General features: G+C 35.0%; 2 protein-coding genes across 4 annotated transcripts; both read left to right on the top strand.

Moving 5' to 3' along the window:
- Positions 1 to 4,518: 4,518 nt before the first annotated feature.
- LOC117623760 (pentatricopeptide repeat-containing protein At4g11690-like) lies at positions 4,519 to 7,291 on the top strand. The gene is made up of 2 exons (XM_034354730.1): positions 4,519 to 5,346; positions 6,622 to 7,291. The coding sequence occupies exon 1, from the start codon at positions 4,577 to 4,579 to the stop codon at positions 5,339 to 5,341; it is 765 nt and encodes a 254-aa protein (XP_034210621.1). The 5' UTR covers positions 4,519 to 4,576; the 3' UTR covers positions 5,342 to 5,346; positions 6,622 to 7,291.
- Positions 7,292 to 7,864: 573 nt separating this feature from the next.
- LOC117624873 (protein PLASTID TRANSCRIPTIONALLY ACTIVE 14) lies at positions 7,865 to 12,303 on the top strand. Of its 3 annotated transcripts, none has more exons than XM_034356369.1 (13): positions 7,865 to 8,099; positions 8,178 to 8,342; positions 8,674 to 8,811; positions 9,004 to 9,129; positions 9,303 to 9,431; positions 9,891 to 9,980; positions 10,111 to 10,261; positions 10,651 to 10,760; positions 10,898 to 10,969; positions 11,197 to 11,302; positions 11,399 to 11,599; positions 11,749 to 11,791; positions 11,900 to 12,303. In XM_034356369.1, the coding sequence occupies exons 1-13, from the start codon at positions 8,040 to 8,042 to the stop codon at positions 11,976 to 11,978; spliced, it is 1,470 nt and encodes a 489-aa protein (XP_034212260.1). In that variant the 5' UTR covers positions 7,865 to 8,039; the 3' UTR covers positions 11,979 to 12,303. The 3 variants fall into 3 exon arrangements, with proteins under 3 accessions (XP_034212260.1, XP_034212258.1, XP_034212261.1); XM_034356367.1 differs by having other exon boundaries at positions 7,884 to 8,099; positions 8,175 to 8,342; XM_034356370.1 differs by having other exon boundaries at positions 7,884 to 8,099; positions 8,175 to 8,342; positions 11,402 to 11,599.
- The last annotated feature ends 469 nt before the right edge of the window (positions 12,304 to 12,772 follow it).

Consider the following 12,772-nt stretch of genomic DNA (forward strand, 5'->3'; position numbering starts at 1 on the left):
CAACACTTCATTGCGTTAAGATGGAGACCCTTCACTAGCAACTAGCTCCTTGGGAACCCAGAAAGGAAGCCAATGTAGCCACCCACGAAGAACAAAAGAGCAAAAAAAAAAGTCGTACCCAATACACCAAGAAGAACCCAAAGAGAATCAGAGAAAGACCGAGAGGGACGGCGCAGAGAATGAGTAAAGAAAACTGGAGAAATCCTAACCCTAACTATCAAGGCTCTCCTCGCGTGAACGAGAGAGCAACCCGTTAAATTTTTTCCGTATGAAGTTATTTATAACACAAAATTTCTGTTGGGGTGAATTTGCACCAAGTACGAATTTCAATTGAATTTCTCCATCGACATTGTTAAAGCAAATGGCAATTTCATGGCCAAATGCTGGAACTCTCACCCCTGCAAAATATATAATGAAAAGAACCAAGTTGGAGCTTCCATTTAAAAGCAGAAGAAAAGTTGCATTTTCACATTGCAACTTGACTAACCTGATACATGTCGGACAACATGATTTTGTGTCCTTGAGTATATTCAGGTTCCATAGGCCCAATGTCTGACCTGCAAATAACTTCGGAATTCCAAATATCCCAAAGTTCACTACTTTCATCTTCTTTCACAAGATCTACAAAGAACTTTGGAATTCCATGTACAATTCCAAGGTCTTTGTCCTTGTAGGATTCGTAATTTTTCAAAAATTCATCGATGCGTTTCAAAATTGAATGTCTTTTTTCTTTTCAGCAAAAAATTTATGGGATAAAGGATTAAGGAATTTGTAATTTCAAATAATCATCTATTTTCTTTTGTATATGGGTTTTAAAAGTTGAATAATTGTTTCTTTAAATGAAAACCTTTGTAATCCATGTGTTGATCTGCTCCTTTTGTCAAAACTGGAAAAACTTACATCTTTAAATTCCAGGTATACAAATTGGCTTATTAGGTTTAGATTTGGAGTGGAATTTGATCACAAAATTTCCACACAAAAAAAAGATTCATCGGTTGAGTTAAGCTCTTTTTCTTGTTTATTGGGTTGTTTGTCAAAATCGTTTCTTTAAAAGTAGAACTTTTGAGATAATCTTGTTGATATGCTTCTTCTGTCAAAATTGGTTTAGTTTTTTTTTTTTGTATTATAATGTTTCTTTTGTCAAAATTGGTTGCGTTCGTACGTATTAATTTGGAAAGTTTGTTTTTTTTTTTGTCAAATTTGTTAATTTTAACAATTAATTTCATATTTATACCTAAATTACACGTAATTTAAGAACCAAAATGCTTTTTTTTTTTTAGAAACAATGTAACCTTTTTCCATTTTATGAATTATACGTGATTTTAAGAAAACTTTCTAGTTACTTTTTATGAATAAACATACTAATGATTTTAAAATATATAATGTACCAAATTATTTAATTTTTCATGAACCAAAAATTTCTTATTGTTTTATAAATAAAAAGAATGTGTATATATTTGTTTACTATTTTGATGGACAATAATATACTAATTTTTTAAAATTTACTTAGGATGTTTTTTTAAATAACGTACCTACTACAAAGTAACGTACCTGTTATGAATGGTATGTTGTATATTAGGTGCATTATTATATGTAGGTAAATTAGTGTGGGCGCAAAATATAGGTAAAATAATGTACCTATTTGTAAATAATGTACATATATTTCATTTTGTAAATAATGTACTTATATTTTCTATAAAGAATGTATTAATAGTTATATATATTTTTATTATTTTTATAAGTACATTATTTATTGGATATGTAATTTAGGGATTTTAGTTTTTGGTTTAAATTTTTTTTAGAAATTGCCGATGGGTTAGAAGGGAGTGCCAATCAAAAGAAAGAGGTGATTGATATGCTATTAATAGGGAATATTAATTATATTTGAGGTAGTTAATGACGTGCTTGAAAATAAATATGAAAGGTAAATGACATATATTGTAATTTATGTGATTTGGTCTATCTCATAACCATCGCCCAGAGCCCCATATTGTGCCCCCTACACCCCATCTAGGGCTGTCAATGGGTCGTGTCGTGTCATGTCAAGATTATATACATGTTAAGAATGCTCAACCCAAACCCGACCCATTTAATAAACATGTCATGCACGAGTTGACCCATTAATTTCTCATGCGGGTTTCGAGTCGTGTCGAGTTGACCCGCTAAGTAGTAGCAACTAAAAGATACTAAAAATGAAGAAAAATGAAAATAAACAAATAAAAATAAACAAATAAACGGGTTAGTGGGTTGGCGGGTTACAATGGTATTTTAGTGGGGTGGCGGGTTACATAAGTATTTTAGTTGGTTAGCGGGTTTACCTGCCATGACCCGTTTTGTTAAATGGGTTATATATGTATTTTTGCGGGTTGGCGAGTTGATCCAAAACTCACCAGTTTATTAAACGAGTCATGGCGAGTTGATCCAAAAATGACCCGAATTTTAATCGTGCTGGTTGAACCCTCTAAATTCTCGTGTGAGTTTCAAGTCGTGTAACGGATCGTACCCGAAATTGCCACCCCTAACCCCATCCTCCATGCCCCCTCCTCATATCCCTCTATCTCGCTTCCTTAGTGAGAGGCTATTGTAGACTGACGATTTCAAGATCTCATCAAGTCGGCTAGCCATGGTGGTTTTTACGGCAACAATTTTGATGTAGATGATGACTGAAAATTCTTTATTTAGGAAACTAAAGGCAGAGGGGAGAAAGAGGAAGTGATATGGATAGAGTGGGTATAGGGTGTTGGGTTTAGGTATGGGGTCTATTAAGGTGGATGTGGGTAGGGGATGGGGGTTGGGATTGGAGTGTCAAAAGTCTTATTTACCCCCACAAATATAGCATGTGCTGTTCACATGACTAAATTTAACAGAAAATATGACAGTAACATGTGTTGCTCAAAATATATGCATATTAAAAAGCCCTATTAGAAAAGGAAAAAAAAAAACATAATTGATGAATGAATTTTGTGTCTTTTCTTGTAAAGAGAGCAGTGGTAGCAGTATATTGTTGTCACAATATGAAACTGAACTAACCCTTATCACTTACCATTTCCATAGATAAATCATAACAATAAGGAGTATTTATCAACCTTTTTTTTTTTTTTTTCCCATTATCATATAGATGTAATGTATTTTGAAATGACTATTTAACCCTTTTGAATTTTTATAAATGATTAGGTATAATTAAAAAAAATCATCTTCTTCTTAGTATGGGAGTGTTCCGATAATGTTGAATAATTGAAAGAAAATAATATTCAAGGATAAACTTAAATACAAATGAAGAACATACAAATGAAGAACATAGGATACTTAACCCTCTTGAGTTGCACATCTCCCTTTTTGGTTGAAATTGTACATTTAATTCTTCTATTAGTTTTATTTATTATTATTTTAAAACTCAACTAATTAATTCTAGACTGTAAAAATAGAAAGAGATAATAAATTCCCAACTCAACTTTTGGTTTCTTCTTGTCACAAATGCATGGTACACCCCCATCAATCTCAAGCATTGTGGGATGCATTTCCAAAGCCACACCCACACACATGCCATCAGGTAGGCGCTTTAAAGTTGTTTATTACAAATTCTATATATTATATATAATATAATAGAGGAGTGATAAAAATATAGGGGGGCCAGGGCCACTCCAGGTCTAGGAGTGGCTCCGCCACTGGCCACACCCACACACATGCCATCAGGTAGGCGCTTTAAAGTTGGACAACTAAATTTTACCGACGATCGATATGCATTACAATCGTGAAATTAAAATTTCTGGGATAATCGGCCTTTAAATGTGGCATGTTCCAACCAATTACCCAAGGTCAATTGTGGGGATTTTGAAATTTTCACTTTTAAGGCTTTCTACCTTAAAATATGTAGAAGATAGATTATTATAATGAATAGGGTATTTCATCAAATTACCTTCTGAACTTGTACATAATTATTAATTTACTTCTTGACTTTTTAATAGACGGTAGGAGGAACATTATGAATAAAAGTTAGTACTAGACCTTAATTTTCTAAATAAAAAAAGTCATGGGGTAAATTAATAATTAGGTACAAGTTCAGTGGGTAATTTTATGAAATACCCTAATTAATGAAAAATGAGTTTATTAACTAGCAAAATTCTTATTAAAAAAAAAAAATTTAACTGGTGATTTGTCTCCTGAACTTATACCCAAGTTTTGTTTTATCCCATATCTTTTTTTTGTTAGAAAATTAAGGACTCGAACTATTTTTTTTCACCAATTTGCCTCCCGACGTCAAAATTTGCCACTTTCGATTCATTCTACTGTCAAGTTGATGTTTTGGTGGAGATGCGAAATGAAAAAAGTAACCTCCAACTTGACGGCGGGATGGATGAGAAGCGGCAGATTTTGACATCCGGAGGCAAATTGGTAAAAAAATTAGTTCGGGTCCTTACTTTTCAAAAAAAAAAAAAAAGATAAGGGGTAAATTAAAACCCAAGTACAAGTTAAAGGGCAAATCACCGGTTAATCCTAAAAACAAGAGTAACTAACAACAAAGCATAGTTCAACAACTGAGAATCAAACCAATTCGAAGACAATTGCAAGGCTGAGAATGAAATCAGTTCAGAAACCACTGCATATTCTCTCCCTTGCCTCAAAATCCACTATCACACCACGCACATTTTCCACTTCCACTTCTGCTATTGATTCAATTACTGCACCGAAACCAACCAATCAAACTCAGACTCAAAGTCTAACTCAAGAAGAGCACACAAAGATCAACCTCCTCCTCCCACGCCTCTGCCTCTTAAACCACCTCGACACAGCAACCCACCTCACCATCACAGCCCTGCTCACAAACCCACCTCTCAAATCTCTCTCTTTGTCCATTCTCATCCACTCCTTCACTTCCCAACCCGACATGGCCCGACCCATGTCACTTTTAACCCGCCTCAGGCACAACCCACCTTCACATCCCTATCTCACGCCCATCACAACCATGTTCATTGCCTCATATTTCAAGAAAAATAAACCCAAAGAGGCCCTCAAAATGTTCAACTGGTTGGTAAGGCCAGGCTCTCCATGTGTGCTCGATGAGAGAGTTTGTGAGGTTTTGGTTAATGGGTTCTGTAAGAATGGGATGGTTCTTGAGGCTTTGAAGGTTTTGAGGGCCATGCTGAGTACGAATATCGTGCCGGGATGTGATCTGAAGAAGTGGGTTTATAAGGTTTTGTTGAGGGAGGCTAGGATTAAGGAGGCAGTGGAGTTGAATGAGGCTTTGGGTTGTGTTGGGGATAGAGAGAAAGGTGATGAATCAGAATGTGTGAAGAAGGTTTTGGCTTTGTTGGATCACATGATTGGCAATTGGGCAGAATAGAGCAGGTATAGGTTTCTGGACGATTGCTTACAAATGACTTATCTTTGCTTTCAATTAGAGGTCCTTTTATGAATACCTTTTACAAATTACTTATCTTTGTTATAAGATGCGGACAATATATCTGTGCAGTATTGAAACTTTTTGTATTAGTTCTCAATTGAAGAACAATTTTTTTTTTTCTTGACCCTAAGTTTGTAATATTTGCATTGATATGGCCAAAATTTGAACTGAATTTTTTTCATGAACTAAAATAGCCAATAAATAGCATTCTCAGCTGATAGGAATGTTCTTCTGCTTTCGTGTGCTTTCAGAAAATGAGATTTTCTGAAACGAATGTCTTATCAAGCTAGTACTCACCTTAAGTGCTTTCTTGGAGTGTTTCTTTTGTTCAGTCTTCCGTTTGGTAGGATGATGCTAGGATAGAACTATATATTCACTTACCAACAGGGAGTCATTTCTGTGTGATTTCAGGTACTGTGTCGATGTAAACATAATTCCTTTTCATATGTACCGGAGTAGGTATCTTTAGAACAATGTTGATTGTGATGGTATCTACTGTCTCGACTTAATAACTCAAGATGAAGAATTTTCTTTCTTACATGATATGGTACTCAACTACATGTTTGGTTTTGAATGTAGTGTGGCTTAGAACTAAGTTCTCCTCCTTCAATTGTTCAACATTAGGTATATTGTTCATATTTCCTATATAAAGTTTGATAATCGGCCTTAGCCTTCCAGAAAGGATTATATATTTTCCATTCGCCTAACTAATTTTAAATACCAAACTGTGAACAGTATTTTACCATGCTGTGTGTGTATTTGTGCTCCGTAATAGTTGCAAAGACTACTAGCTATTGCCTCTGTCAGGATGAATTCAATTCTGATTACTTTCTCTATCTCTAGTAGACTTGATACCATTTTGCTTGATGTTTTTTTTTTTTTTGGGGGTCAAACATCTTGCTTGATTTCAATTTTCAAGTAAAGGCCACTGTTATTACTGTTAAAGAGAGTAGCTTTCTACAGAGAACAGGTGTTTTCTTTAAATTGGTAACATGATTCATGCATTCTTAAACTCTAGGTCTGTATCATCACTGGCCTTCTTCTATGTAGTAAGCATTATATTTAGGTCATACTAAATTAAAAAATATGGCCAATCTCTTTTAGTGGGTATGAAATTGTGAGTTGTATTTTAAATTGTTCATTAAGTTGTAAGTCAGCAAGTCTCATGCACTACTTGAGCCTGTTTAATTGTGTTTAATTGATCTTTTCATTGATGCTAGTATTTCTGTAACCGGCTCTTGGAAAGGTGTAAGGTGCCGCACTTTTGTGAAGATTGCTGTTTACTAATGCATGATGTTTGGGGATCTGCTGTTGCTATTACATGTTCCATAACTAAGGGCTTCAGAGCTGTAAACAAAGTCCTGCATTCTGCATAGGGTCTGGCTGTTATAATCCTGCATTCTGCACAGTGTCTGTCCTTTCGTATGCCATTATCATCTTCTGTTTTAGAGGCAGTTGAGCAGAAAAGATTGCCTTAGTGCATTTGTGAAATGGTGATTGTTGCTGAGTACCAGCAGGGTAGAAGCATTGCACTGAGACGTGAAGAATTCACAGATAGCATCATGCCTATGGCACATTGGGTTTTGTTGTGCTCCCATTCTTTGATGGAGGCCTCTTTTGGGTGGACCTGTGGCTGAGTCTTTCCACAATCAATTGTAACCGAAAAAGAAGAAAAGCCTCAGAGAACTTCCGAGGTCCTAGGATGTCAAGGCATGAAAAATGTTGTCTGTTTTTTCCCTTGATCCCTCAAACTTGATATTGTAATGGTGTATTTGTGACATTGCCAAATATGCCAAGTTATATCAACTGATATTGGTATGTAAATTTTGACTGAGACAGCATGTGAATGCAATGTTCAACTCCATCACTTGAGAGGGCACTTGGATTCCATAACCGGAAAAGATGCTACATTTTATGTCAATATTCAAGAGTCCTCAGAGGATTTTTATGGGCTTTGTTCATACTTAACAATGCACATAAGAGGAAATTTTAGTACAAAGTTATTTCTCTTCTCAATTATAAATTTGAATCCCTTCCCTCTTATTTCTCTTCTTAATGTGGGAATGATTTCAAAATTAAATCTCCTCTCACTCTTGATATAAAAAAGACATTACTTCCATCTTACAGATCACAGTTTGACACATATACAAAAACAACTCATCGAAAATACAAAGAGGAAAATTTTTGCACACCTGTAAATTGTGAATGACATAATGTAAGTAGGGATGGCCACACCAAGAGGACACTGGCATTTCAATTAATCAATAATATTTTAATTTTCTAATTGGAAAATAAAATAATAATAATAATAATAATAATAATAATAATAATAATAATAGTAATAAAAGAGAATTTAAACTTGAAAAGATTTTTGGAATGAAACAAGATGATTACGGTAGAAGAACCAAAGTTATTAAAAAATATATATATATATTAAAAAAAGAGCACAAAAACATGTCTTTTCTCGTACTCATTCATTCGAGTTTAAAATACTGAAACAGGGGAGGAGACTGTCAAAAGTGGATAACGTTTCCCAGTTCGTCACTCACTTCTAACACTTGTTGCTGCTGCTTTGGTTGCTTTGCTGCCATCAAATATGTTGTTGGAGTTTCAATTCTAATACTGTCTCTTCTCTCCAATGGCCTCTTCTTCTCTTCCTCTGCATCACCCCTCCCATTGCCTCATCTCCAATCGTCAGGTTCCATCTCTTTCTCTCTCTCATTTTCTTTATTTTTTTAATCTCTGTCTGATTAATTTTGATGTGTGTGTGAAGCAGTTGAAAGGTTCCAACTATGGATGGTCACCACTACCCAGATATACTGTCCCTACTAAAGACGCAGTAAAAGGCATTCGAATTCAACCCATTAAAGCAAAAGCAGCCACCGAAGCTCCTCCGTTCTCTTTGTTTCAGCCTCCTGAAGCTGAAGGGTCTACCTCTGAGGTAATACCCATTTCTTGTTCTCCTTTATGCTCTGTTTGATTGCTCAGAAAATGTAGGGAAATTGTATTTAGAACACTGAAACAATTTTCAAAATTTAAGATAACATTTTGTTAACAATTAAGTTGTATCCACTTTGTTTTGTGGCCTCTTAACTGAAAATTGCATCTTTTAAATGAAAGAAAGTATCTTCGAAGTGTTTGGTGGTAACCACACAATTATGTTCATAAAAAACCAGAAGAGCATATATGTAGTATTAAACCAATAGGGGAGAGAGCCATACTTGGTTTAACTTCACTGCAACATTCACTCCTTTATTTTGTAATGCCTACAGTTGGAGCCAGCGGACCCTGATTTCTACAAGATAGGGTATGTTAGAAGTATGAGAGCTTATGGAATTGAATTTAAAGAAGGGCCAGATGGGTTTGGAGTTTATGCTTCCAAGGATGTTGAACCACTTCGCCGGGCTAGAGTGAGTTGTTTCTATCCGATTATAATAATCTGTTGCACTTACTATAGAGTGTGTGTGAGTACAGCTCCATGCATAATGCCACATTAAGTGTCAGTGTCTCTGATGGTTTTGACAGCCCTTGGTTTATGATGAAGTGTTGAGTTCCAATGACTAGTTTTTGGTATTAATGTTGCTTTGTTCTCAATTTCACAGGTAATAATGGAAATTCCACTAGAACTGATGTTAACCGTAAGCCAAAAGCTCCCATGGATGTTTTTTCCAGATATAGTACCAGTGGGTCATCCAATATTTGATATCATTAACTCAACTGATCCAGAGGTAAATGTGTTTTACTTCATTTCAGCTATCAAGGATTGATAGCTGATTTGTATAATCATTCATTTACCGGGAAAAAAAATTTGTCAATTATTCTAGTATTTCTTCATGGAAATAGCATTTTGTTCAAATTATGAATTGACATTCAATTTCTATTCCCTTCCTTTTTGTGGCAGACAGATTGGGATCTGAGGTTAGCATGCCTTCTTTTGTACGCATTTGATCGGGAAGATAACTTTTGGCAGTTGTATGGTGATTTTTTACCCAGTGCAGATGAGTGCCCCAGCTTGCTTCTAGCTAGTGAGGTAGATGAATTTACAAAACATAAATCTTTATTTATAGTATTTTTTTTCTTTATAAAAAAAAAAAAAAAAAACTTGCGTAGTTTAGTACCATTTATTTCTTTTGGCTTCATTCATGAGTGATAAAAATAAACATAGGCATGCATCTTTCTTCTTTGATTTATACCTATAAGATCTAGAGCTTTAACATGTATTTGAGGATTGCAATTTTTAGATTTGGGGCACTTCTTGAGCAAAGCATCAGGTAAAATTTTAGAAGGCCAATTTAAAGCTTAAACTTGAAATTGTCATTTGTTATTAAGATTTGCATCCAAGGCCTTGAGTGTGCCTGATGTCGCAGACACATCTATAGCTGTCATGTAGCCTTTGATAATGCATCCACATTGTTTGGGCCTCTTGAAGTTTTGTAAATAAGTACTCTTAATCGTGCTTTTCTTAGCTTTTGCTCCATATATGCTATAGGAGGAGCTTTCAGAACTGCAGAATCCCAATCTTGCTTCAACTATGAGAGAACAGCAACGTCGAGCCTTGAAATTTTGGGAAAAAAATTGGGTATTTAGCAGCCTCTGTATCTTGTATCTCAGAAAGCATTCTTGTTATCATTATTATTGTGCAGAATAAAATGCTTACCCTAACTTTTAACTGATTGTGCATATGTTGTATGTGTGCTAACCTGAATCAGCACTCTGGTGTACCACTAAAAATTAAACGCCTTGCTCGTGATCCTGAGAGATTCATTTGGGCATTGAGTATGGCACAATCACGATGCATTGGCATGCAAATGAGAATTGGTGCACTTGTTCAAGATGCAAACATGCTAATTCCATATGCAGGTAAGCTTGTATCCACCTATACTCTTTGATTAAAAAAAATTTATCGTGAATATATTATAAAATTAGATGAGTAATCGCAATTTAGAGGGGGGAATCAAGAACTTATCTTTGTCCTAATGAGTTATATATTATGTTCTTAATCCAGTTCTGTTTTTCTCTTACACATCTTTGTCCATTTGAAATTGGTAAGATGTTGATGAAGACACAACATTGTGTATGAAATTTATTTTCTTTTCGCATTAGTTGTATTATGTACGTATACTATTTCTGTTTTCACTTATTGGGATTTCGAAGCAAATGATTTCCTTAAACTACCTGCGTTCACTTACTATTTATATTCCCCATTTTGTTATTAGATGGCTGTCTAATCAATTTGCTAAATTCTGCAGATATGCTAAACCATTCCTTTGAGCCAAATTGTTTTTTCCATTGGCGTTTTAAGGATCGCATGCTTGAAGTGATGATAAATGCTGGAAAACGGATTAAGAAAGGTGACGAGGTAATGCCTATTCTGTTTTCTCAATTGATGTTGATAATTTCCTTTCATAAGTAAATGCTTGCAAGGAGTCTTATGCTAAGGCTTTTAGTTTACATATATGAAGATGATCTGCTACTAATTTGGAGGAATATTTACAGATGACTGTCAATTACATGAGTGGACAACAGAATGACATGTTGATGCAAAGATATGGTTTCTCTTCACCTGTGGTAATGTGCTCTTGGCCATATTCTACTAAAAAGAAATACTATATACCTTTTTTTTTCTTTTATCCTATTCTTTTACTGATTTGAATTGTCAATCTAGTCAAGTTAAAGAGTAACATGGTAAAAGAATTATTTTTCTTCTTTCTACTTCGGTTGAGCATGTTCCATAATTGTGTTGATATTTGTACTTCTCTAAAATTGAGTGCTTTTATTCTGGCTTGGAATTGCAGAATCCTTGGGATGTGATTCAGTTCTCCGGAAATGCACGTATTCATTTGGATTCCTTCTTGTCAGTATTCAATATATCTGGACTTCCTGAAGAGTACTATCATAACAGTATGAGATCTCTCTGTGCCTTGTTCTATATTTGTTGTCATATAAATTTTAAACCAAGCAGCATCATAGTTTGAAAGGTCTGTATAAAACTTATAGCAGGTCGCCTGTCTAATGATGGAGATACTTTTGTTGATGGAGCAATCATAGCAGCGGCAAGAACATTGCCCACTTGGTCAGATGGGGATGTGCCTCCAATCCCAAGCATGGAAAGAAAATCTGTAAAGGAGTTACAGGAAGAATGCCGACAGATGCTTGCAGCGTATCCTACTAACTCTAAGCAAGACCAAAAAATTCTAGGTGAGGTTGCCATGCAGATCCTCAAATATTTGGGGAAACATCGTGGCCATTATATTTTTCTTGTTTTGGTTTCTGTGGTAACTTATGGGTAAAACCAACTCTATCTTGGCATTGGAAATTCATGTTTCTTCCCATCTTACTCTCTACAGATTCGATGTCAGATGCTAGTAGGACACTTGAAGCTGCAATCAAGTATGTAATCATCCCATTATTCATCCCAGAGCTTTTTGGTCTGTAGGGCAAACTAGGGCAAACTAAAACCATTCTGAATGATTTAATTGCTGATCCGGACTTATGCAGGTATAGGTTGCACAGGAAGTTGTTCGTAGAGAAGGTCATGCAAGCGCTGGATATATACCAAGAGCGGATGTTATTCTGATAAAACTTGCAAGTTTACGAAAGCTAGGAAATTTTTGTGGCATGCCAATTGGCCAAAACTCTGCTTGTGACAGGAATTTTCATGTCTAAAATATATGAATGTGGGCAGAGATTTTTCTAGTTTTTCTTATCTTTTCAAATGGTAGCTGATCATGTTAACGAACCTGCTGGTGGTTGGTAGGACGAATGTGACATGAAATAGAAAACAGAAGAAGGGCTGCAAATTGAGTGAAACATATGATATCATTTGTTTGACACTAGTGCAAATTGAATACTTTTTTTTTTTTAACTTCTTTGTTAATGGGGAGATAGTCTTGAATTTCACACCTATTCCTTTCATTTAAACTATCGAACGAGTTGTGTAGTGCAACAAATGTGATCATGTACCTTTCTACGACCTCTATGATGACTAACAGAAGAATTATGCCTTCTAAAGTGTTAAAATGCACCCTTGCATCGCCTAGAGATTTTACATGAGATTTCTTGCGTATTATTGAACTTATGAATGTCCAGTTAATGGTTGAAACTTATGTGAACTTTTGCCAGTGATTAGGAGTTTAAATGTATGATTTATCAGTAAAACTTTCATGTTACATGCTTCATACTCATTCAATAATGTCTATCCCATCGGAGAAATATGAAAGGTTTTCTACTTGACCAGCTTGTTAAAAAGTTTTAATTAAATAAATATGAATTTGTGACACAATTTCTCATTCAGGGAAAAATATTTATCAAACTAGCCAACTTATATGTTTAGTTGCTTCCAATATCCCACCTATACAAGCATAAAAGTGA

The sequence above is a fragment of the Prunus dulcis genome, chromosome 4, assembly GCF_902201215.1.
Source record: "Prunus dulcis chromosome 4, ALMONDv2, whole genome shotgun sequence".
Lineage (NCBI taxonomy): Eukaryota > Viridiplantae > Streptophyta > Magnoliopsida > Rosales > Rosaceae > Prunus > Prunus dulcis.

Excerpts from the sequence above, each read along its gene's own strand:
- LOC117623760 (XM_034354730.1), top strand. The coding sequence starts at position 4,577 with ATGAAATCAGTTCAGAAACCACTGCATATTCTCTCCCTTGCCTCAAAA.
- LOC117624873 (XM_034356367.1), top strand. The coding sequence starts at position 8,040 with ATGGCCTCTTCTTCTCTTCCTCTGCATCACCCCTCCCATTGCCTCATC. Across the intron at positions 11,600-11,748 it reads GCAAGACCAAAAAATTCTAG|ATTCGATGTCAGATGCTAGT; the intron begins GTGAGGTTGCCA and ends TACTCTCTACAG. Across the intron at positions 11,792-11,899 it reads ACACTTGAAGCTGCAATCAA|GTATAGGTTGCACAGGAAGT; the intron begins GTATGTAATCAT and ends GGACTTATGCAG.